The sequence below is a fragment of the Rhinolophus sinicus genome, linkage group LG10 (genome assembly GCF_036562045.2).
Source record: "Rhinolophus sinicus isolate RSC01 linkage group LG10, ASM3656204v1, whole genome shotgun sequence".
NCBI classification, from domain to species: domain Eukaryota; kingdom Metazoa; phylum Chordata; class Mammalia; order Chiroptera; family Rhinolophidae; genus Rhinolophus; species Rhinolophus sinicus.
The window spans coordinates 107,740,491-107,765,606 of record NC_133759.1 but is presented as its reverse complement, the minus strand read 5'-3'; the positions used below and the strand labels follow the sequence as shown (position 1 = coordinate 107,765,606).

Below are 25,116 nucleotides of genomic sequence, written 5' to 3'. Positions count from 1 at the left end.
ATTGGGGAAGGGGAACAAGACTTTATTGGGGAACAGTGTGTACTTCCAGGACTTTTTTCCAAGTCAGGTTGTTGTCCTTTCAGTCTTAGTTGTGGAGGGCGCAGCTCAGCTCCAGGGCCAGTTGCCGTTGTTAGTTGCAGGGGGCGCAGCCCACCATCCCTTGCAGGAGTCGAACCGCAACCTTGTGGTTGAGAGGATGCGCTCCAACCAACTGGGCCATCAGGGAGCTCAGTGGCAGCTCAGCTCAAGGTGCCTGTTCAATCTTAGTTGCAGGGGGCGGAGCCCACCATCCCTTGTGGGACTCGAGGAATTGAACTGGCAACCTTGTGGTTAAGAGCCCACTGGCCCATGTGGGAATCGAACTGGCAGCCTTCACAGTTAGGAGCATGGAGCTCTAACCGCCTGTGCCACCGGGCTGGCCCGATAAATTTTATTCTTAATACGTGGATAAATTCCATTGCCCCTTTTGTTTCATAAGTCATTGCAATAATTAATGTCTTTTTGAGCGGAAAGATCATGTTTATTTAGCTGTTGGATGATACCTCTCTAAAAGAAACACCACGAGTTGTAGAGGGCATATGTGGGACAAATGGAATTCAGTCATTTTTATCCAAAAGACTAAAGCTTGTGTGTTTACCTCTCCTCTTTTTCCTGGTCATCTCTATCGCTTAGTTGGGAAGAATCTTGATATTATTGTGGTAGTTTCTAGTGTTGATTTGAAAACCTTTCTGCTGAAATCCTACTTTTCCTACCAGGTGGGAGGTTTAATTACTGACTACCACGTTTTGATAGAACACCCTCGATATGCAAGGTCTGCCATTCATTTGGTTTTGATTCTAGGACATCTAACATTGCTCTGCATTTGTATCTCAACAGCTCATTGCTCACTTCATGCCGGAGGAAATCACTGTAGTGGCTAGAGGTGTTGAATTCTGTGACAGGCCTTCCTTTTTTCTTTTTGTTGCTCTTAGGTAAATGGCTGTGCCTAGTGAAGGACGGTAGGGTTGCTTCACCAAGACTATTGAGGACACACCATTCAGGGACATAGCTGTGCTGGTCAATTACGGGCCATGTGACCTCAGACGCCCACTGCAGCAGCCAGGGCCACACCAGCAACTCTCTATCTTGAGAAGAAAATAAATATCTAAATAAAATAAGAATGTTTTTCTGGGCAGGGATAACTATAGAAAGGAGACTTTTTCAGTATCTTGCTTCTTTTCTGGAGCCTTAAAAACAGAACTCCATTTCCTGCCTCCGTATTTGTTTCGGTCGTGCGGTACTGGCATGTTGGGAGTTTCAGATCCTGCTGCCACTGACAGCATTAGGGCATTCCTGTATTTGGGACCCCGGCGCTCCAGAAAGCGGGGTGTGGGCAGACACAGTTTCCTCTTTCTCTCGGGTGATCGGCTGTTGTACAATAACAAGATCCAAATATAGAACTGATTTTTTTCATGCCTGCGCTCGCTGTCCCTCAGAAGAGAGAGTGCTGATTCAGTTGCCATATAAGATTTTGCCTTTGTGCCAAAGTGAGGCCTGATAGGGTCTAATATTTTTAAATGTGACTAAATAATTCATTCTAATGGAAAATAATTTTTGGAATTTAAAAACTATTTCCTGACCAAATTGTTCTTTACATCTTAGATTTTTTTCAATCACTGTATTTGTGTTAATCATATGGCATTTTTGCATTATTTAAATTGGTGTTTATCACATTTTCCCAAAGGGAGAGAGTTGATGTTTTACATCAGAATTAAAGCACTCGGACCTCTATTGATACTTGAATTTGTTTTTACAAATACAGTAAAAATGTTAATATTAGGCTTCTTTAAATGGTCTCAAAATCAGAATTGTTTCCTTTCCCAAAGTGAGGACCTTGGGGGCCTTGCTGAGGCAGAGCCAGGGTCCTGCAAACCTGGATTACATTTTAGAAAGTAGTTACTGAGTTCTCTGAGCCTCAGGTTCCTCATTTGTAAGATGGGATGGTGACTGTCTGTCTCACAGCCGTTGTGAGGATTAAAGAGTAACTGCTCTAAAGTGTTTCGGAGGTGCCTGGAGGGATGGAGGACTCAGTGCGAGGCTGGTTAGAACTGGGGTGATGACAGTTTATCTCTGTCAGAACAGTTCTGTTTTCTGCTGGTTGTCCCAGCATAATTTTTAATAGTGCCTTCTTTTGCTCTCAGAAGTATCCCAGTTTGGACAATGATTATATTGTTAGAGCCCCAAAGTGTTTTTAAACCCTGGTAAGTCTAAGAAATGAATCTGAGCCTTTTGGTTATGTTTCCCATCCCTTACTTTGTCACTTGCCCTCAAACTTAGGCATTGATGGCCAATTATAAGTAGAAAAAGACAGATGGTGTGCATACAGTACCAGTATGTGCTCTAATAGCTGTATTTTTGTAGAAAGGAAGCTGTTCATCTCTGAGGGTGCAAGTGACCAATTGGGATCTTTTCTGTATTTCAGGAACCATTTGTAATCCTGGACCACGGAAATCTATGTCTAAGCTGCTTTACATCCGCCTAATGCTCTTTCTGCCAGAGATGGTCTGGGCTTGTCTGGGAGCCTCCTGGATTGCAGACGGTGTTCAGTGTGACAGGGCAGTTGTGAATGGCGTCATTGCAACCGTCGTTGTCAGGTGAGGTCTTCCCATCGTCTCTTTGAGTTTCTTATCCCAAATGCATTTGACATGTAGGTAAACAGACCTTTCTGATTAACTACAGGCTGCCCAGCATCATGCAGGCTTCCTAAAATAGTTAGAAATTGGACCTTTTTGAGTAAATCATAAAAATTTAGAGGCACTGTTTATACATGAGAAATAATTCATGTTCCACTATGCATTTATTGCTATAGTTTTCTTTCTTACTGGTTCTCATTTTTCTGTATTCCCTCCCTTCTCTTATAAGAAGGAAGAAAACCTGAAGCCCAAAACAAGGGCAAGTACTAACGATAGGATGAGAAGAAATACAGTGTCAGGAATTATGGCAAAGAGTGATGCACTAGAGTAAGACTTGCATTTTTCAGGCTAGAAACTTGATATTTTCTACATACATCCCCTTGTGTTATAAAGAAGGGACGTGTGCTGATGGTGCGTTTTCTGAGTCTCACAGCAGAGTCCCCTCACAGGCTCATCTCGCAATGGCACATGGTCGTGAACCCACAGAGCCTTGCATATTGTGGACAAGCTAGAACCGTGTACACACATGACTGGAAGACCTGTCAGGGTATCTCATGATATGCAAACTCCTTTTGGTTTTCCCGAGAAGAACCCTGAGGCACTGGGGAGTTGGGCCTGGGTCATGGTCGGGGGGCTATGGAGAACAAGTTCCAGTTGCTTCCATGCCCAGGTTGCAACTCTACCCACTAGACAGCTCCTTTCCTCTTTTGTGATCTTTACTTTTAGGGCTCTGATCTTTGTGGGGCCTGGTTAGCTATGGGCTCAAGGAACTTTCCAGAAGAAACAAGTTGCTCGCCTTAGTCAGCTTCTGGGAGAGTCACATCTTCCTTTGTAACTGAGCTACAGTTGTGCAGATGCAAAACCTGAAGCCGCAGGAGGGAGCCTCTGGCTCCTGCCTCTGGATGGAGAACCCACAGCCCTCGAGCCTTTTCTTCTCTGTTTTGCAGTTGGATTATCATCCTCTCCACTGTGGTCACCATTGTCATTGTCTTTGACCCCTTGGGGGGGAAAATGGCTCCGTATTCCTCTGCTGTTCCCAACCACCTGGACAGTCAGGAGTCGAGTCAGTTACTTAACGGCCTCAAGACAGCAGCCACGAGCGTGTGGGAGACCAGAATGAAGTTCTTGTGCTGTTGCATCGGGAACGACGACCACACTCGAGTTGCTTTTTCGAGTACGGCAGAGCTTTTCTCAACCTACTTTTCAGTAAGCTGACGGGGTCTGGTTTCGTCTCTTTCTTGTGTTTAAGTAAATGCTTCCTACGTTAAGATGAGCACTCTGCATTTTGAGCCCATCCCCCAGTTCACATAAAATAGCTCCTGAGAATTTGTGGTCTGTGGGTGTGGCAGGGTGGGGGAGATGGCCCCTGGGACAACATGTGAGTCCTCTGGGCAGCTTCAGCCAGGGCCCTGCGTTTGCAGACCCTGCCTCTGGCCAGCACATCCTGTGCTGACACTTGTGCATTTACACTGTCAAGATTTTGAATTCGTTTTTAATGAACAGAGTAAGTTTTTAAGGAACCTGTACATTTTGGGAATAATTTGTCTTTTCATGTCCTCCATCCAGCTGGTACTCAGCAGAAACAGGGAGAGTCATGGATCCAAGACGTTGTCAGACTTGGTTTCTTACTACTTTGTAGCTTGGTACAAACAATAGATTATTCTGCTTTGGAAGGAAAGTTTGGATAGATTAGTGCAACAGAAGGGTGTCATCATTCTAGAGTGGTTTCTTTAGTGATTTGGAAATACTCTTTTTTCTTTCACATTTAATGTGCTTTTTCATATAATGTCCTTTAATAAACTTACTCTGATCAGTATTGAGACCAGGTAAGGGGGAGGAATTCTCTTGACCGCCTGTGCACCTGTGGGCTTTTTCTCACCTGAGTTGTCCAACTGCACCGTCCAGGGGTGGCCCCATAGCCTATCAGCAGCCCCCACATGGGGATTAGTGTGTCCCCCTGAAGAATTTTACAGGAATGCTTCAGCCTAGTCTTAAGATAGTTGGAAGCAGGAAGAAGAGGAGCTGGCTCTTCTCAGAGGATGTCTTAACCTGCATCATAGGCAGCACTCGTGGCTCAGTGGCCAAGTGGCCAGTGCCTGGTTCTTGCTATGGACCGGGAGTGCTGGGCGTGGCTGAGGGTCCTTGCCTGCTCCTTAGCCCTCCTGGGAGAGAAGGGAAAGGTTAGGCTCAAGAGACGCTCTCTGTTGCTTTCCCAGTTCTAGGTTTTTTTTTGAGGCTTGCTGTGCCCAGTGAGTATAAGTTGAGTCTTATGAATCTCTACCACGGACCTTTGGACCAAACCTTCACAGCATCTTGGGCAGTGAGAGTATAAACGTGGACTAAATTGGCAAAAGTGTTGAATTTACCCATTTATTCCCCCCACTTTACAAAAGATGGGAAGTAGATTAAAAGTAGCTGTCACTTGAAGAAAAATTTGAAAAGGAATATCAACAGTATTTTTATGTTCTCCGGTGGATTTGTCTGATGGCAGGACAGTGAAAAACATCCTGCTCATATAGAGGAGTCCCGAAGGAAAAGGACATTTTAAAACACCTTTTTACATATAACTGTATCTGCGTGTGTTTGCATGCGCGTGTGTGCGTCCGTGCATGGGAACTGTATAAACTGATTTTAAGGAACTCATGGGCAATTCCTGCTGAGTTTTATGACAAGCCCTTGTGATTTCCCATCCAGGACACAGATCTGGTGCCCAGTGACATTGCAGCAGGCCTCACCCTTCTCCATCAGCAGCAGGACAGTATCAGGAATAACCGGGAGCCAGAGGAGGGGATCAGCCATTCCCCGGGGTCCTCCCAGGTAAGCCCATGTTTCTGTTGGGTTGTACAGCTTTGACATTTACACCCATTTGTAAGTATTAAAGCAAAACAAAACAAAACTAGCTAGCAGTAGTTCAGGAGTTGGCTTGGAATCTGATTTATGGATTCTGCTAGTTGTGGTCTGTCACCTATGTGGTAAGGCAGCTCCTCACGACCTGGAGTTCAGCTAGAGGGAGCCCATGCCTGGCCAGTTTGCCAGCCAGTGTATTTTTAAAGCATTGTCTTTCAGGAAAGTGACTGTGAATCAATAGTTCCTTCTGGGTAACATGTGTACGCTCTTCTCTGGGCCAGGGGAGCAGAAACAGTTCAGCTGTGCTTCATGATAGTTTTCCTGCCAGAGATTTGTATGCTGTTGAAAGAGAATAGTTCACCTAGATGCACGTGTTTCTCTGCACCTGTTCAAGCACCGAGTTTTCCGCCACTCACCTGTTGCTGTGGCGTGGAAACCTGCTGGCCTTCCCCCGCATCGGGCAGGAAGTCACTGGCTCACCTCGCCTGGAGCCAGAAAAGTCATCAGGGGCTTTGTTGACTTCCACTATTCTTGCTGCATTCCTGTAAAATGAGGGGTCCATCTCCATCTGTATTGAAGGACCAGTCCTTCCAGAGAGGACTTCCCTTTGGAAGTCCTCTGTGAGGTGCATTCAGGGAGGACAGAAAGGGTACAAGCAGGAATTTGAGTTCAGGTTTAAGGTCTTAATGTTGAGCCTCTCCATAATGGTTTGTTCCCCTGACTGTTTTTCTCCTTCAGGAAGATGATTTGGATGCAGAATTAGAAAACTGCCATCATTACATGCAGTTTGCAGCAGCTGCCTATGGGTGGCCTCTCTACATTTATAGAAACCCGTTCACAGGGCTGTGCAGGATTGGTGGTGACTGGTAGGTCAGCATGGGCTGGGGCATCCGCCTTCCTTTAGATGTCGCTTACTGTGGTGCCCAGACTTTATTTTCTAAAAATAATCATCTTTCCCTTTTTAAAAAAACCTTCTATTTTGAAATATTTCAAAAACTGCAAGAGTAGTGCTAAGAACCCCCATATATCCTTTATCTAGAGTCACCAGTTGTGACTCATTTTTGTCACATGTGCTGTATCACTCCCTGTATATACATATTTGTCCCCTGAACCATTAGATTTAGTTGCAAACATCTTGCCCTTTTGTCTCTAATTACTTCAGCCTGTATTTCTTAAGAACAGGACATTCTTTTACATAGCTATAGTACAATAATAAGATTCAGGAAATTTATCCTTAACCATTAGCTAATTTACAACTTGTATTCAATTTTTTCCAGTTGTCCCAATATCTTTCTACAGTTTTTCCTCCAGTCCAGGATTATGTGTTGCATTTAGTTGTCATGTCTCCTTAGTCTCCTTCAATTTGGAACAGTTTCTGAGTCATTTGTTATCTTTTGGATATTGACATTTTGAAAAGGACAATCCAGATATTTTGTAGAATGGCCCTCAATTTGCATTTGTCTGATGGTTTCTTCATGAATAGATTCAAGTTGTACATTTCTGGCAGGAGTGCTCCGTGAGGACTCTTGTGTCCTTGGTTCATCATAGTGGGAGACACATGATGCCAGTTCGTCCCATTGCTGGTGATTTTAGGGTCTTTCCATCCTTGGTGATTTGAGATGATTCCAGAAGTCAACACGCTAGTAAGAAGCATGCACATAAATATGTTGTCTTTTAAAGGCCATTATATGTTAGCCAGACCAAGTCCCAAAAGTTGTAAACTCTAGTCCTCACTGAGGTTTGCTGGGAAAACAGGACAGTGAGTTTGATATTCCTTGGTAGGTGGCTCAGGTTGTCCCATTTTCAGTTGCAGAAGCAGGACAACAGAATATGACTTGGTTGGAGGTGATCAGCTCAACTGTCATTTTGGCTCCATCCTGCAAACAACAGGGCTGCAGTACGGGGACTTTGTTCACGTCAGCTTTCATGACAAGGTAGAGTACAACAGAGGGTACTCACTTCTTTGTGAGGTGGCTCCAGGACCCCTTTGAGATCCTGATGGAAGTTATAAATTATTCCCTCAGAAAAATGTCGAGTCTCTCTGTCTCTCTCCCCTTTCCCCTTCTCTCTTCCCCCCTCTCCCCTTCCAGGGGCTTTTCAAACCCCTGGAAGCCCACACAGGTTTAACATAAGATAAAGCAAAAAGTCTTCATCAGAGGTGCTGTGCTGTGTTTTTACATGAGTCCATATTTTATTGAAGAGCAGTGAGTTGCATTTGGTATCAGTCCACACAGGTGTCTGGAGTTCATTGACGCTGGTTCCTGGGTCTGAGCTCCAACCACCGTAGTGCAATGCAGTGGGTCTCATACGCTGGAAGGCATCAGAGTCCCTGGGAAGTTAGTGGCCCTGCAGCGCTCTCCGGCTTCTACAACTGTCCTTGGCAAGGCTTTGCAGCTCCCCGGGTGATTCTCATGCATCACAAGTTATGTACCACTGGTGCAGTGCAGTGGTTCTCAAATTTGCTGCCTAATGGAATCTCCCAGGGAGCTTTGAGATCTCTGGAAGTCCAGGCCACACTCTGGATCAATTAAATCAGAATCTCTGGCCATGGGACCCCAGCTCGGGAGCCCCCCCAAGTGATTCCGTTGTGCAGATGATTTGGGGACCACTCATGAGCATACTGCTCTCAAGCCCAGTGGCTCCCAGAATCACCTGGGAAGTTTACAGAAGCCCAGTGTCCAGCTCACACGCCATCCCAGTGAAGTTGGAATGACTGGTTGAGACCAGGCGCGAGTGTTGTTTTAACACCCTCGGTGCGTGTGCCGTGCAGCTCTGCACTGCCCTTATGCTGAGTGTAAGGACGGAGAGAACTGCAGTCTTCCAAAGAAGGCCGTTTTTCAAAGGGTTTGCGACTGTTCTGTGAGCTCTTTCAAGGAACCTTCACACAAGGTCATCCTGGTCCTCTCCTGTGGAAACCAGGCTCAGGAGGTTGGCAGTCGTTTCTTTCCCGCTTGCTCCAAATATACAGCTGTTCACTGTAAGCGAGTGGCCGTCATCGCTTTTGCTGCCGTCGGTCAGGCACCTTCCACAGGCCAGGTGCTTTCTGTCTGCGTACCAGCCAGCAGAGTTGGGTGCCATTATATCCTTGAAGATGAGGAACAGACTAAGAACACGGAAGATGTGTGCCTGTGCTTGTGGGGTGGGGGGTGGGCAGAATGGAGTCTGCCGAACACCACACCCTCTCAGTTTTCTTTTGGGACGAGCTCTGAAGCCAGGAGCCCAGAGCTACAGCTTCACCTGTGGTTGCTTCTAAAAGAAAGTGGGCGCTTACAGGGCCCAGAGCCTCGTATCCTGCTCAGACTTATACCAAGTACAGGCCCCACCCTGCCCGAGGTAACCGGGTGGCAGTACCCTGAAGAGAGCCATTGGTGAAGAGCACCTGTCGGTCCTGGCCCAGAGCGATGACTTGTAGTTGGTCCCCACAGATCTGGATTTATCCATGGACTCCCTGCTGGTGCTTGGACTGAGAGGAAGGAGGTCAAGTTCGACTGTAGTGCCCACACAACAGTGTAGATGTGCTGTGCTGTGGGGGGTTCATGTGAATGAAGCATGTTTATGAAAGCCCTCATTTACAGAGTGTCAGAGTAGTCATGCTGCCTGATGACGGGGAGCGAGCCCACGCAGTGTGCTCCCTTCCTCCCGCGTCCAGGAATCAGGTTTCATTGCTGTCCTGTCAGAGACACTGGGTCGGCCCCACTGAGTCAGCACGTGTGTGCTCGTCACTCAGGCCTCGTGCTGCTTCCTCTCTCCCGCAGGTATACGAGCTTCCCTTTCTAGTGGCTCTGGATCACAGGAAAGAAGCGGTTGTGGTCGCTGTGAGAGGGACCATGTCTCTGCAGGTAAGGGGCCCGACATGGGCGGCCGGGGACAGGGGCCCCCAGCCAGCCAGCTGCAGGTGCCTGCCTGCCTGCTGAGCCTTCTCTGCCGGAACTGACGGAAAGAAGTCGTGAGGTCCTGCGTAAGTCAGGAAAACCCAGGACAGAAGATGAGGAAGCGAATCCAGGCTTGTGAAATAGTCCCCTCGAGAAAACAGATGAGGTCGTTTCCTTTTAATTGAGAAATGTCAGAAACATAAAGGCCAGCAGGGTGGGCTCCCCCACTCAGGGGTGCCCGCTTGGCTCCCTGATGAGCCTGGCCAGGCCTCCAAACTGGGGGACCGTCCCCGTGAAATTCTACTCCCAGAGCCAGAAAGGGACAGTAAGTTAGGTAGTCCCATGTTGTCAGCGTCACTTCAAATTGCCAGGTTCCTGTTCTGGATGACAGCCGGCCCAGCGCGCCTGCTGGTGCCCAAGGGCCTGCCCTTCAGATGCTGTGAGAACCGCCGTTCCCCCCTCCCCAGCCCAGGTACCCCTGTCCCTCCTGCTCACGCCTGACTTCTGGACCCCGTGGAGATGATGGATGACATGCTCCTCTGTCCATTTCTGTCAGGCTCTCTGGTCTATCCCTGGCTGCTCCTCGGTCTCTGTCTGGTTCTTACTTCCCTGCTGACCCAGAAAACGTAATGAATCTCCACATCTTGAGCCTCCCCTCTCCTCTGTGCTCTCTGACTGGTTCTGTGGGGCAGGCTTGCAGCTCTTCACGAGCCACCTGTGTCTGCTTAAAGGCACTGAAGAGACACCAGAGCCCTCACCTCTTCCCGGATCTGCTCCTCCATCTGGCCCCCATTTCTGGCAATAATGCAGTGCCCCCAGCTGCGCACTGAAGGAGTGGCTGAGTGGTCTACAGTTTCTCCTCACTTCCTGCCCAGGCTGTGTGTGGAGCCCTGCCTCAGCCTGTCTCTGGCTGTCTCCTCCCATTCCCAGCGTCACGGCTCTCCTGGCCCGTCCTGTCATACCTGGGCCAGTGAAACTTCCCTTCCTTGGACCCTGTCTCAGTGTCTCACCTTCCCAATCTGTCCTAAGTACTGTTCACAGATACTCTGTTAGAACGTGGGTCACATCTTAACCATTCCTTCTCAAAAACCTCTGGCGACTTGCCGCTGCTTTAATACAAAGTTCATGTTTCTTATCACAGCCCTGCTGGTGCTTTATGACCTGACCCCACCCTGCCTTTCCAGTTCCCACTCAGCACTGGGCACAGGGCCAGTGGTTCCCAACCTTGACAGCGCACCTGTGCAGCTGTGTAAACAGTGTAGACGAGGAGCCCCTCCCCCAGCGAGTTGGGCTCATGGGGTCCTAGGGATACACCAGCCTCTCACAGGCAGCCCCTCTGCCCATATCTGCCCACTGCTGAGTGGCCCACTGCCTACTTCCTACGCAGATGCCTCTGCCTTTGGTTCTGCCTGTCCTCTGCTTCCTGCACATGAGCTTTTCCTTTGGGCTCTGGCTCAGGTGCCACCTCCTCTAGGAAGACCCCCGGAACCATCTGATGTGTCTCTTACCCTCCCTTCCATTTCAGCGAGCTGTTGACTGTAAGCCCTCGTACAGGGCTCCCAGATGCTTTGTGTGCAGTGAGGGAGAATTAGGGTGTGTCTTAGATATGTCCCAGCCCCAGGTCCCCTTCCCTGTTGTTCATGCCTGGCCCAGAGCTAGTCATGTCGCAGGTCAGGAGCTACCTGGCCACCTGGGTTTCTCTCCTGAATTCAACCTTTATGGGTTCAGGTCTCAATCGCCTGACCCAGGAGACCGTGCCCTCCCAGCTATCCCTCAGAGGGACCCCCCTGCCCAGCCTCAGACAGTGCATGACTCACCCCAGCTGACAACCCTTCCTCAATGCACCTTTGCAGGACATCCTTACGGACCTGTCAGCAGAGAGCGAGACCCTGGACTTAGAGTGCGAGGTGAAAGACTGTTTGGCACATAAGGTAGGGGTCCTGGGGTCTGGGGTCTGGAAGGTTCTGTGAAGGAGAAACTGAAAGGGGTCGGAATTTTCCCAACTCTGAATCTCTCACGTTAATTCAAGCCGTCAACAAATACCTACTATACGCTAGGTGCTGTGCAAAGAGATACGTTTATTCTTACAGCACAGGTTCTTACGACAGCCCTAGGAGGTGGTGGTGGTTTTCGTTTTTTTAAGAGAGAGAAGCGGGTTCAGAGCGATCGAATGACTTCCAGAAGCCACACAGCTCTTGGAATAAGTATCCAAGTTGGATTTGAACCCCAGTCAAAGTTTCTCTTCCCTTGTAATTAAAGTAAAACATTCTCATGGTGAAAAAAATAACTTTAGTTCAATACAGAGCAAACTAAACCTGTACTCTCCTAACACTGTACTAACAGAGCAAACTAGACCTCCTGCCAGGACTGCCCCCTGAGAGGCAGACACTGGGCACCCTTTCCTGCGTGTCACACCCATTTTCTCTGCAGCTGTCCCCACACCGCAGTCCTTGTGGCGCTGCTGCTGTGCGGTAGGGGTGGGATGTGGAAGCTCCTCCGGAAGGAGTGGAACCGGCCTTCCCAGAGAGCTGGTGGCTTTTTTCACGTTTTAAATGTACATAACATAGTATTTGTCATTTTAACCATTTATAAGTGTATAATTCAGTGGCATTGAATACATTCAGAATGCTGTATCTATACCCAAAACTCTTATCATCCCAAACATACACTCTACCGTTAAATACTGACTCCTCTTCTCTAACCCCTCGTAACCATCATTCTACTGTCTCTGAATTTGGTTGTTCTACGGACCTCACAGAGGAATCATACAGTATTTGTCCTTTTATGACTGGCGTATTTCACTTACATCATGTTTTCAAGGTCCATCCCTGTTGTAGCGTGTGTCAGAATTTCCTTCCTTTTTAAAGCTGAATAATACTCCATTGTGTATATATACCCCTTCGGTTTGTCCATTCGTCCACAATGGACATTTGGGTTTTGCTCAGGTTTTGGCTGTTGTGAACAATATTGCCATGAGCGTGGGTGTAGATACTGGTTGAGTCCCTGCTTTCATTCCTCTTGGGTATAGGCCCAGAAATGGAATTCTATGTCTAACTGTTTGAGGAGCCTCTACCCTGTTTTCCAACACAGCTGCACCATTTTGCATTCCACCAGTAATCTATGCAAGTTCCCATTTCTCCAAATTCTCATCAACACTTAACTTTCTGTTCTTTTTATTAGTGCCACCCTCGAGTGTGTATGGGGGAAGTGGTATCTCGAGGGGCTTTTGATGTGCGTTTCCCTGATGACTAGTGAGGTTACAGAGCAGAGTGTTCTAACGTCTGACAGAAAGCGGGTGATTCCCAGAGGTTACAGCAGCTACTTTGGGGAGAAGGTGTCAGTCAGGGCTGCAGGGCAGTGCGCCTCTGCTGTTTTTATGCACTTCATGGTGTTTTTTAAAACCAACACATGTATTCTGTAGTAATCATTTTTTAAATAAAATGCTTAATTTTTATACAAATACGTGTTACAGCAGGTGTCGCTGCTGGGGACTGAACGCAGTGTCCTGCCTGGACCATTTCCAGTAAGGCGGCGAGTGGAGGCTTTCGTCTGTCTCCAGTAAAAGCTTGACAGGCCTCGGCATGTGAATTTTTTCCTTTAACTCTTAGCTGCCTCAATTCACAGAAGAGTCCCGTTTAACTATTTTTGGGCATGTATGAAAAAACAAATTTAAACACTATTGTAGAGACACATAACCAGCCAACCACAGAATGGGCTTGGCTGTGTGGTTCGGTTCTTAGAGGATTTGCCCGCAGGTAAAGGCTCTGTGTGACCACAGCCATGGCACTTTGGGCCTGGATCTGTTGACCAGCCGAGGCCGCCTCCAGCTCTGCCTCATCCAGTAACAGTTCTTGCTTCATCCAGTAACAATTCTTGCCCTCAAGCCTGGAAGACAGCTGCTCAAGGCCTAAGGGCACGATCTGGCCTCTGTCTCCTATTGGCTTTCGCTTTCCTTGCTTGGCTCTGGCACTGTCCTCAGTAATGGAGTTCAAAGCCGTGCAGCCGAAAATGGCCTTGGCATTTTGTCTGAAAGGCGTGTCCCGGGGAGACTCCCACCAACAGCAGCTGTGGTCCAGGTTTGTTCGGTTCTGACTGCCCGGAACTGCATACGTGATCGGTGCCAAGTAAATGTTGAAGGAAGTTGACTGCATTGCATACGTGCAGGGAAGTAAAGAAAACTGGTGGCTTGTCAACAGTTAGTGTCAGATTGTACACAGAATGTTAAACCCTGCAAGCCTTCTTTTGGTTTCTCTTCTGTGAGGCCAGATTCCACATTCTACTCACAGAATTATAGAATTACTGAATCAGTAATTACTGAATCAGGTAGCTTTAGAGCTGCTCAAACAGCCTCCCATCTGCTAGAATTTCTCCTCCATCTGTTGGAGGACAATTTTGTGAGCGCAGGGGCCAGGCCCATCTCGTCTTGCCATGTAGGGAGCACTCCGAAAATATATTCCGTAGGATTGTCTCTCCTCTCTTAGAACGGCTTAACTTTCAAGAAGCTGTGACAGCTACATTTATTAGGACGTTTTACATTTGATTTATTTTTTGAAATTAAATAAAAACCTGACCTCCCTGTACCTCACTTCTGATGCTCTGTTTTGCCTTTGCAGGAACAGTGGATACTTAATCAATGTCACTGATTCAGAACTTTACGTTTTAATGTCATTTATAATCTAAATCTGACCAACCATAGGGACTTGGCTGGAGTAAACGTTAGTATGTCCATATGGCATAACACTTTGTAGCTACAGAAAACGCTGTAGAAATATCTGTTGACATGGAAAGATGTTCCTGATGACACCCATTGGTTCATGGGAATATTTATTGAGCACCTAAGTGGTGGGCGTGGCCACTGCCTGAGACCCTTACCTCCTGCTTGGAGAGACAAGGTCATAAATAAGTGTACAGTGTAATTGTCGTCCGCCCTGATGGAACCCGCCTCATCGGACAATCACTAGCCACCTCCTTTGTCTGCATTTTTAGGGGATTTCTCAAGCTGCCAGATACGTGTACCGACGACTCATCAATGATGGGATTTTGAGCCAAGCCTTCAGCCTTGCTCCTGTGAGGTTTTAATTTTTCTTACCTTTCCTTTCCTTTTCTCTGTCATTAACTGTTTGGTCTTTTGACTTCTACTCATTCTACTTTTGTCCCCTAGGAATACCGGCTTGTCATCGTGGGGCACAGCCTGGGAGCAGGCGCTGCAGCTCTGCTGTCCATCATGCTCAGAAAGTCCCACCCAGAAGTCAGGTGCTACGCCTTCTCCCCACCCAGAGGGCTTCTGAGGTACTTCCTTGTTCTGAGTGTTACAAGGTGCTACGGAGCCCTGTGGTTAAGACCATCTTTTACTTGTAACTTAATTATAATTTTGCATCCTCAGGAGAAGCTTGTTTTCAGTTACTATTTAGTTGAAGAAAGAATGAATAGCCTTTCATAGGTCTGTCTGACCATGCCTTTGATTTTTAAATGGTATAATGCTAAGATTCATTTTTTATTGAGTTATAATTATTATTATTAGTTTCAGGTATTCAACCTAATGATTCAGTGTTTGTATATATTGCAAAATGAACAAGTCTAGTTAACATCTGTTATGTTACCAAACATTGTAATAGAATTTTTTTTCTTATGATGAAAACTTACTCTCTTAGTAACTTTCAAATATGCAGTGCAGTCTTGTTAACTATAGTCGCCATGCTGTACATCACATCCCCATGACTTACTTATTTTTATAGCTGGATGTTTGCACTTTTTGACTCCTTCATCCATTTTGTCCATCCCCCACCTCTGGCAACCACCAATCTGTTTTTTGTTATCTCTGAGCCTGGTTTTTTTTTTTTTTAGATTCCACGTATACATATAAGTGAGATGATATAGTATTTGTCTTTCTCTGACTTATTTCACTTAACATAATGCCTTCAAGGTCCATCCATGTTGTTTTAGATGGCAAGATTTCATTATTTTTTATTGCTGAATACTACTCCATTGTCTCTGTGTGTACACACATACACACACACATCACATTTTCTTCATCCGGTCTTCAGTGGACACTTAGGTTGTTTCTATATCTTGGCTATTGTAAATAGTGCTGTAGTGAACATACGGGTGCATATGTCTTTTCAAGTCAGTGTTTTTATTTTTTATGGATAAATACCCAGAAGTGGAATTGCTGGATTGTATACGGTAGTTCTGTTTTTAATTTTTTGAGGAACCACCATATTTTCCATAGTGGCTGTACCCATTTACATTCCCATTCCCACTAACAGTGCCCAAGGGTTTCCTTTTCTCCACACCCTCACCAACACTTGTTATTTCTTCTTCTTTTTTTTTTTTTTTTTTAATAATACTCATTCTAACAGATGTGAGGTAATATCTCATTGTGTTTTTGATTTTCATTTCCCTGATGATTAAGGATTTTGAACATCTTTTCGTGTACCTGTTGGTCATCTGTGTATCTTCTTTAGAGAAATGTCTATTTAGGTGCTCCATTTTTTGATTGGGTTGTTTTGGGGGTTTTTTTCTTTGGTGTTAAGTTATGAGTTCCTTATATGTTTTGGATATTTACCCCTAATCAAATGTGTCATTTGTGAATATCTTCTCCCATTCAGTAGGTTGTCTTCTTTTTGTTGATGGTTTCCTTCAGTAACTTTTTAGTTTGATGTAGTTCCATTTATTTTTCCTTTTGTTGCCCGAGGAGACATACTCAAAAGGATGTTGCTCAGAGTGATGCAAACTCTTAGAAGAAAACTAGCTATGTTTTCTTCTAAGAGTTTTATGGTTTCAGGTCTTATTTTTAAGCCTTTAATCCATTTTGAGTTTATTTTTGTATATGGTTTATTTTTGTATATGGTTTTGTATATGGTTTATTTTGTATATGGTTCAGTTTCTTTTTTTCTTTTTGCATGCATCTAGCCAGTTTTCTCAACACCACTTATTGAACAGACTGTCTTTATCCATTGCATAACCTGCCTCCTTTGTATGTCTTTGGCAGTGCTTTTCTGCATCTGTTGAGATGATCATATAGTTTTTGTCATTTATTTTGTAAATGTGATATATCCTGTTGATTGATTTACAGATGTTGAACCACGTTTGCATCTCAGGTCATGGTGTGTAGTCCTTTCCATGTATTGTTTTGCTGAGAATTCTTGTATCTCTGTTCATCAAGGATGTTGGCCTGTGACTTTCTTTCTTTGTAATGTCTTTGTCTGGTTTTGGTATCAGGGTAATGCTGGCTTTGGACAATGAGTTTGGAAGCATTCCTTCCTCTTCTGGTTTTTTAAATAGTTTAAGGATAGGTATTAATTCTTCTTTGAATGTCTGATAGAATTCACCTGTGAGGTGGTCTGGTTCTGAACATTTATTTGTTGGGAGATTTTTTTGATTACTGATTCCATTTTATTACTAGTAATTAGTCTTTTCTCTACTACTAATATGCAGTACCACTTCTGTCACTTATGAAGTGTCCCTGTTCCTTGAGTCCATTTCCACTCTTTCCTTCCATCCATCTCATTGTCTGTCTCGGTGTTAATACCATACTGGGTTAATTACATAGTTTTATACTAACTCTTGGCATCAAGTAGGGCAAATCCCCATGTCTTTTCCTTTTTCAAGAGCATCTATGCTATTTGTGTCCCTTTGAACCACCATGTAAATTTTAGAATCAGATTTGTAAGTTCCACTAACAAAAAGCTTGGAATTGTGATTTCAACTGCCCTTATTTTCTGGTTCAGTTGGGAGGGAACTGACATCTTTATATAATTGAGCTTTCTAGTCTCTGACCATAAAATTACTCTCCAAATATTCAGGTACTCTTTAATGTCTTTCAGTAGTTTTATAACTTTCTTCATAAAGCCTTATACATATTTATTTGGGAACATTTGTTACTGTTTCCCTGTTGCTGACATATATAAATCCCACAGAACTTTGTATTTTGATTTTGAAACCAACAACCATGTTAAATTTTCTTATTAATTCATGTGCAGATGCTTTGAAAAATATGTGTATATAAGGACTTCATCTGTGAATGACGGTTGTTGTTGTTTTGCCTTTGGGTGCTGCTAGGACTACCATTGAAATGTTCCCTGTGTTGCTTGGTAGTCGTTCGCTTCCTCCCAGCACCCCCAAACATGATCTTTTTGTCACTGTAGTTTTGCCTTTTCTAGAAGGTCATATAAATGGAATCATACAATATGTAGTCTTTTGTGTTATGCTTCTTTTCCTCAGCAAGCTGCATCCAGTTTACATGGGTGTTTTCTGTTACTGTTTAAGTGTATGTGTGGTTTCCTTTTTAATGTATCTTGCTTGAAATTTGTTAAGATTTTTGAATGTGTGAAATCCTAGTCATTGTCTTTTCACTTCTTACCTCCTCTCTGCTTTTTGGGACTCCAGTTAGACATACATTATACATTCTCATTCTAGTTGCATGTCTCTCACTTCTCATTCATATTTCCTGTATCCTTTTTCTATGTGCTATATTCTGTATCTTTTCTTCAGATCTTTTTTTCTAGTTCACTAATTTTCTCTCCAGTTGTTTATCATGATCAGTTAAAACTATTGTTTTATTGTGGAATTTTCAAATAAAAAATTCAAACAAAAATAGTGTAATGAACCCACACCCATTTAATCAGCTTTAATAATTAACATAATTAATGTTATTTCATACCCGTCTACTTCCCACAGATCTTACTTTAAAACAAATCTGAGACAGATCTCATTTGTAAATACCTTAATATCTTAAAAGATAAGATGCTTAACAAAATTAATAATTCTTTGATTCCAGTAATTGATTCCATCCTCCTATTGTAAATGTTTTTTAACAGTACATGTTGGTAATGGTGTGTAATTCCTGTTGCATCACATCAGCTTGTCTCTCTCTGTGTGATGTTAGTAGGTAATATTAAAGGTCGCAAATGTTGATATTCTATTTCCAGCCTCCCTTCTACATTTATTAGTTAAAAATTATAAAGAACTTTTCTTGAAGTATTTGGTTACTCTGAGGTGTGGTTCACACAGGAAAAGCAGGATAGATGCATAAATGCTTGAATCTTGCCCTTTATTTAGCAATGTTCAGAATAATGAATGGGTCTTCTAGCAGTCTCCAGAGGTGGAATTACTATTTTAAACTGTTATTATAAACTCCTGACTTTAAACATTTTTGTATTTCACTCCATTGCATTTGTTTTGATGTTCACACTGGCCCATCTTTGGCCAGTGGGAGTCCCCCCTTCAAATTAGGCTTCTCATCGTGACACACCAGCTGTCTGGTAGTTCCCTGCTCTCTGGTACTACAAAATATTCTCAAATTTTTGCCCTATTCTGTATCTGGCATCAACCATTTCTCCAGGGAGTACTGTTGTGAGTGGGAAATGGTTTTGAGAGACTATAATCTGGGCACTTGGGGTACTCGTTACCACAGGCTGAGGCAGTTTCTAGGCCTTTTCAGTGGGAAGAGGTAAGAAATGCTTGTTATTCCAAAGAAAAAAAATATTCTGAGTTAATTTTGATACTTCTAATTTAAAGATCAGGGTTTTTACTTAAATTATTTGATTATATACTTGGTTTTAGCAAAATTCTTTGTATCTTTCATCTCCTATGCTAAAAATCTCGGTTTCTGTCAACATTAACCTACAATTTGCATTTCTTTCTTTTATATATATATATATATATATATATATATATATATATATATATATATATATACACACATACACACACACACACATATATATATAGCACACATATACCCTGTGTGGGAATATATGAATATACATATAAATAGCTCATAGTTTCAGAACGGTAATTCCAATATTACATGAAGCAGTTAAGAGATTTCTTTGCAATTTATTTTCTTAGCTTACATTCCTACTAGGGAAGTACAAGCAATTGTTTTAAACTCACTGAAGAGTTATAAGTTATTAGGTTCATTTGTTTCATTTGGCTTTTGGTTTTAAAGATTGCTTTAGTTGTTATTTGGTTTAGTGTTTTTTTTTCTTTTTTAAAACTTTTTATTTATTTAAGTGTGTTTTTCCAAGACCCATCAGCTCCAAGTCAAGTAGTTGTTTCCATCTAGTTGTGGAGGGTGCAGCTCACAGTGGCCCATGTGGGGATCGAACCAGCAACCTTGTTAAGAGCACCTCGCTCTAACCAACTGAGCTAACCAGCTGCCCCTTGATTCAGTTTTGTTTCATAATTATATTAAACAATGGCATAGTTCCAAAGACAACTCTACAAAGGTACTTTCAGGGAAATCCTCGTTCTGCCCATTCCGTGTCTTCTCTCCCTGCAGAGGGAGCCATTTTTTTTTTGACTTGTCATCTTTGTATCCCTCCCCTTTTAAGTGTAAGGTGGTGTACCATACATGCGGTTCTGCGTCCAGTTATGTTTCACTTGAACAGTGGGTCCTGAGGTCACGTCACAACAGTACAGATACATCCCTCAGGCTCTCACAGATGCAAAGGCCTCAGGCTCTGTGGATATGCCCTAGTTTATGAACTGAACACAGTTCTCTATGGATGGATATTGGGGTTGTTTCCAGCCTCTGCTATTATAAGTAATAACAACTGCAATGAGCAGCCTTTTACATCCTCGTCTTCCGTTTTTGCCAGTGTCTGTTCAATTCCTCCAAGTGGGGTTGCTGGGTCAAAAGCTTTATGTAATATATGTGCTCAGTCTGCAGGTCTTGATTTGGTTTGAATTTTAGCTGTGTTTCCTCTCTGCTGGTCTGTTTTGGCTTTACTACATACAATCTGGCCAGTGAGTTGCTCTAATTGGAGCTTCCATTTTATTTCTCTTCCCCTTTAGGGGATAGAGAACTGAGTTGAGTTGTATGAAAACTGACCTATTACTGACCTGGCCAAGTTACTTGATTTCTCTTTGAAGCCCTCTGTTGGCAATATAATCATAAAACTTAGCTACTTCTTCTTTTGCTATTTCAGCAAATCCCTTTATGAATACTCTAAGAACTTCACTGTGTCAATTGTCCTGGGCAAGGATGTGATTCCCCGGTGAGTCTGCTGATGCTTCATCTGGGGTCGGGGTAGCTGAACAGACTGAGTACTGAGCCTCCGTCTGATCTTTTGCTAAACAGGTTAAGTGTGACCACCTTCGAAGATTTGAAGAAGAGAATCTTGCGAGTGATTGCTCACTGTAATAAGCCCAAGGTAACTTGTGCCCTGTCAGAGGCTCTGCAGGAGTTCGGGTCTCACTGAGGCTGTATGCAGCTTGAGGGGGCGGGGTGTAAATACAAAGCGTCGTAGCCCATAGCACTTGACACCATTGCTGGAAGTTCTTTCTACCCTCTGTACAGACTTTTGTCTGCTGTTCTGCAGCTAATGTCTAAGAAAGCAAATGGCTAAATCAAGCACATGCAATACCACCATTAGAAAATACTATAATAGAACCCTCCCTGTTCCAGGTTAAGTGATTGCTTTCTGTCATACTTCGCTTAGCGTCTTGTGACCAGTGGTATGTATTCTGTCATCTTTGGTCCCAAAACTTAGAAAGTGAGGCTGCCAAGTACAGAGTTTAAGAGGCGATGGTGTGTCTACACTGTGGAGTGTTATGCAGTCGTTAACAATGGTGACTTTATGTTTACGAATAGAGAAAGACAGCCATGATGTATTCATAAGCTTGTTTTGGTTTTTATTAAGGCAGGCTTAACAATGATTCTCAGAGGCATGATCTAAGGCAGGGGTGGTAACAAGGAGATACATGACCAAACAACCCACCAAAGTGTAACTTTGTTTAGCCAATGGGATTGCAGATGATTTCTGCTTCTTAACCTGTTTCCTGACTTTGTGTTTTTGTTGATTAGAAAAAAATGTTAAGAATTTAAACTTTCTCTTTATCAACTACTCACTCCCCCATTCAATTTTGAAAAACTACATAATGTCTTTAGGGACAAGTAATACTGGTTTGCAGAATTACCTAAAAAGAATTAAGGGTAACTTTCCCTCAACATCTGCACGATTTGGTTTTTAAATATTGCTTCTGGTGTGATGGCTTGATTGCCCGAGACACCTGAGCTTAGGCCCACTGACCTCCATACCCCTAAGATCCATCACGTAAAACAACAGCAAGGTATTTGTCCGACTCTGAGGGTTGCTGTCACCTGGCACCAGCTCTGGGTCCTAGTTGGTGTCTGTGGTGACAGTGAAAGCCTGTGCCGTAACAAGCATGCCGCCTTCTTGGGTCTCGCCCTTAGTACAAGATTCTGCTGTACGGATGCTGGTATGAGCTGTTCGGAGGGGACCCCGATAACTTTCCGACAGAGCTGGACGGGGGCGACCACAGAGACCTGACACAGCCTCTTCTAGGGGAGCAGAGTCTGCTGACACACGGGTCCCCAGCATACAGCTTCTCCAGTGACTCCCCGCTGGAGTCCCCCAGCAAATACCCACCTCTCTACCCTCCTGGCAGGATCATCCACCTGGAGGAAGAGGGCACTTCAGGGAGGTGAGTGTGGGCAGTGGGGACAGGCGGACTTAGTCCACGCACCACCAGTAAAGAAACGTGTGTGGACTTACAGCGAAGTGGTGCTCTACTATTGATTTTTCTTTTTCAGGTTTTCCTGTTATACTGCTCAGTATACCGCAAAGTGGTCACACGAGTCCGAATTCAACAAAATACTCATCGGCCCCAAGATGCTCACAGACCACATGCCAGACATCCTGATGAGAGCTCTGGACAGTGTGGTGGCCAACAGGGCCGCCTGCGTGTCCTGTCCAGCCCCCGGGGGCGCTCCTGTGGACATGGTGTAGGCCGATTCCGGACACTGGGCTGGGACTCACACCACTGTTCTTAGTGTGACTCGCGGTGCGAGGGAACCCCACGACGCCAGTGCGGCGCTAGGAATCCGACAGGCACTGAATCTGAGTCTGAATGAGTAATCTGAGAAACAATTTTGATCATAGTATTAGCAGAATCAAGTCAGGAGAGCACTGAGATGATGGGATGAATGAATGTGCAAAGTGTCAGCTCAGCAACACTCCCTCCCCTGCAGCCTGCTGATTCCTTGGCTTCTGAGAACTGCCCAGGAAAGGGGGCCCCAGCAGCCAGGGTTAAGACTCTACTCGATCTGTGGACTCCCACCCCTCAGGCCATGTTCACCGACAGGGTCTCTGCCTGTGTAGGTGAGTCTCAACTTGGCAGACAGCTATGCAGTTTATTTCGCAAACTGGATTTTCCTGGCTACACAAATTCAGTCCTCAGCTGTGAGGGTGCAGACTGGGCTTTGCTCCTGGTGGCACTAAGATCAGCCCTGAGCTGTGACTGGGAATCAAGACAGAACCAGGTCAGGAATGTGAGGGGAGACCAGCTCCTGCCCTCCCACCGAAGCTCCTGTTTACACCACGTAGCTGGCTCATCAGCGTCCGGGTGATAGAAACACTCCTCTGGCTCTTGGAGGTGGGCCAGTGGGTTCAGAGGGAATCTAAAAAGTAAAGCACTTACACGTGTCATTAGTGTCTGTATAGTGATGTACTCTTCTGGAAGTTTCCAGGAGGGTCTGTTTTACTGGGCGCTTTTATAGCAATCATCTTTTAACCTTTTGTTTTTCTGTCCACTATAAACAACAAAATGAAGCCTTGAGTTTTCTTGGCCCTCTGGCTAAAGATGGAAGATTGCACAAACATCTGATTTCACCCCACTCCCCATTGCACGAAGCCCCGTAAGATGACAGTAAAGGGATTTCTCTAAAAAGCATAAACCCGGGGCAGCAGGTTAGCTCATTTGGTTAGACCACGATGCTGGTAACACCAGGGTTGCCAGTTTGATCCCCACATGGGCCACTGTGAGCTGCGCCCTCCACAGCTAGATTGAAACAGCTACTTCACTTGGAGCTGATGGGTCCTGGAAAAAAACACTTAAAGTTTAAAAAAACCCACAGAAACATAAACTCACAAGGATGCGGAAAATGAGATAGGAACAATCAGAAGGCTAGAGGTAAACAGAATCCTATGTGAAGCGGGCAAGAAAAGAACCTGCTTTATGACCCAGATTCCCCATGTACCTTTAATGTGGGAGGACAGCAGGTGGGACTGTCCAGAATGAGGGGCGTTACTTGAAAGCTGTAAGAACCTGGTCCTTCGTTTGCTTTGGTATGGGGTCAGGAGGACATTCCTCAACTCCTCCACTGGGCTCCTAGGACCTTCAAGGAGAAACCCCCAGGAAAATCTGACCTCTAGAGATCCCTCCCCTCAGGACCTCAGCTGTCACAGCCAGACCACCTTAGCTTCTGGAAACCTACAAAGGACTCAAAACTTCCATTGAAATGCCATGGTAATGTCCGATTGCTACAAGCTTCATTTTTAAACAATTCCTATACATTCTTAGGGCACAAAGGTTAAGAGATCTCAGACACACTGCCCTACTGTGACACACCTGTGCTCAGCTTCCAGTCTGCTTTTGAGGTTCTCAACCTTTAAGCACAAGCTAAGGATTGCCAGACACTTGAGGAACCAAGAGGCCAGACACTTGGAACAGGGGCCAAGAGAAACAGATGTGGGAGAAGCTTCCAACAACCCTAGCTACAGCTTGGGAACAGACAGTGCTGTAACCACAACACTGACCCATGAGGCTGAAAAGTGGTGTTTACAGAATAAAAAAAGGACGCCTGAAAATTAAAAGCATGGAAGATGAAATCAACAGAAATGGATCCCTGAATAATGGGAGACGTGAGTTTCCAGATGGAAAGAGCCCACAGAGCACAAGGGATAAAAACCAGGACACAGAAGACAAAGGGAAAATCCCATGAGACTTGAAAGCATTCCACCTGCAATGGAAATGGCCGAGGAAGACAGTGGGAGAACCACCTCCAAAAATCTGAAGTTACTCTGAACCTGAGATTTCAGACCCGGCCAGAAAGTATCAGGGTAGAATGAAGTTATTTTTAAAGATGTAAGGGCTCAAAAACAGATTCCCCACACACTCTTCCTCAGGAAGCTCTTGGAAAATCTGTTCATCAAAATGAGGAAGTAAATTTAAAAACAAGGAGTCAGGTGTAGGCACAAGATCAACACCTAAGAGAAATGGTGGTCAGAGGATTCGGAGACTATGAAAATGAAAACGGATGAAACACAATCTATCTGAACATCTTGAGAGACTTAGACAACAGCTGGAAATAAAGTTAAATTAACCAGTTCTGCCTGTGTGGTGAAGCTTCCATACAAACTCAAAGGACGGGGTCCTGAGAGCTTCCAGGTGAGTGAACACATGGGATTTGGGGAGAGGACATGGGAGATCTGCGCCTTTCCCCACACCTGGCCCCACGCATCTTCCATCTGGCTGTTCCTGAGTTAGATCCTTTTATAATGAGCTGGTGATCTAGTGAGTAAAAAAAAAAAAAAAGAACACATATGGTTTAGACATGTGGAAACAAATCCAAAATTAGAAGAACTCAAAAAAAGTAGCTGCTTCTGAGGAGGGTGTAAAAGGGGACGATTGCTGTTTTTGTAGCAAACCTTAAGGATGATTTGGTCTTTAAACAGCTTATTTACCTTTGGTTTAAAACACTAATTTTCTTGAAAACAATAAAAACAATTTAGAAGATGGATTCTAGCATGAACTATTTATAGCACAATTTCAGGCTATCAAGAAGGGATCTTAAAGTCCTGTCAGCTTCTGCCCTGCCAAGATGCCAACTCGGGTCCCAGCATTTCATTTTCAGCCCAGAGCCCTGGCCGAGATGGATGTCACATTGAGTCTCACCAACATTCAACAGGTATGAA

General features: G+C 44.6%; 1 protein-coding gene across 3 annotated transcripts in view; it reads left to right on the top strand.

The window, feature by feature from the left end:
• DAGLB (diacylglycerol lipase beta) overlaps positions 1 to 24,941 on the top strand; it is a 29,975-nt gene extending 5,034 nt beyond the window's left edge. For 2 of the 3 annotated variants that reach the window (XM_019753625.2, XM_019753626.2), the window contains exons 3-15: positions 2,462 to 2,633; positions 3,620 to 3,878; positions 5,367 to 5,489; positions 6,258 to 6,385; positions 7,327 to 7,453; positions 9,275 to 9,358; positions 11,245 to 11,322; positions 14,378 to 14,458; positions 14,553 to 14,680; positions 20,326 to 20,394; positions 20,478 to 20,550; positions 21,594 to 21,844; positions 21,954 to 24,941. In XM_019753625.2, the coding sequence (XP_019609184.1) occupies positions 2,462 to 2,633; positions 3,620 to 3,878; positions 5,367 to 5,489; positions 6,258 to 6,385; positions 7,327 to 7,453; positions 9,275 to 9,358; positions 11,245 to 11,322; positions 14,378 to 14,458; positions 14,553 to 14,680; positions 20,326 to 20,394; positions 20,478 to 20,550; positions 21,594 to 21,844; positions 21,954 to 22,149 (1,769 nt within the window). In that variant the 3' untranslated portion in view covers positions 22,150 to 24,941. The remainder of the gene's footprint in view (positions 1 to 2,461; positions 2,634 to 3,619; positions 3,879 to 5,366; positions 5,490 to 6,257; positions 6,386 to 7,326; positions 7,454 to 9,274; positions 9,359 to 11,244; positions 11,323 to 14,377; positions 14,459 to 14,552; positions 14,681 to 20,325; positions 20,395 to 20,477; positions 20,551 to 21,593; positions 21,845 to 21,953) is intronic. The other variant, XM_019753627.2, reaches the window with a different exon arrangement.
• Positions 24,942 to 25,116: the final 175 nt, after the last annotated feature.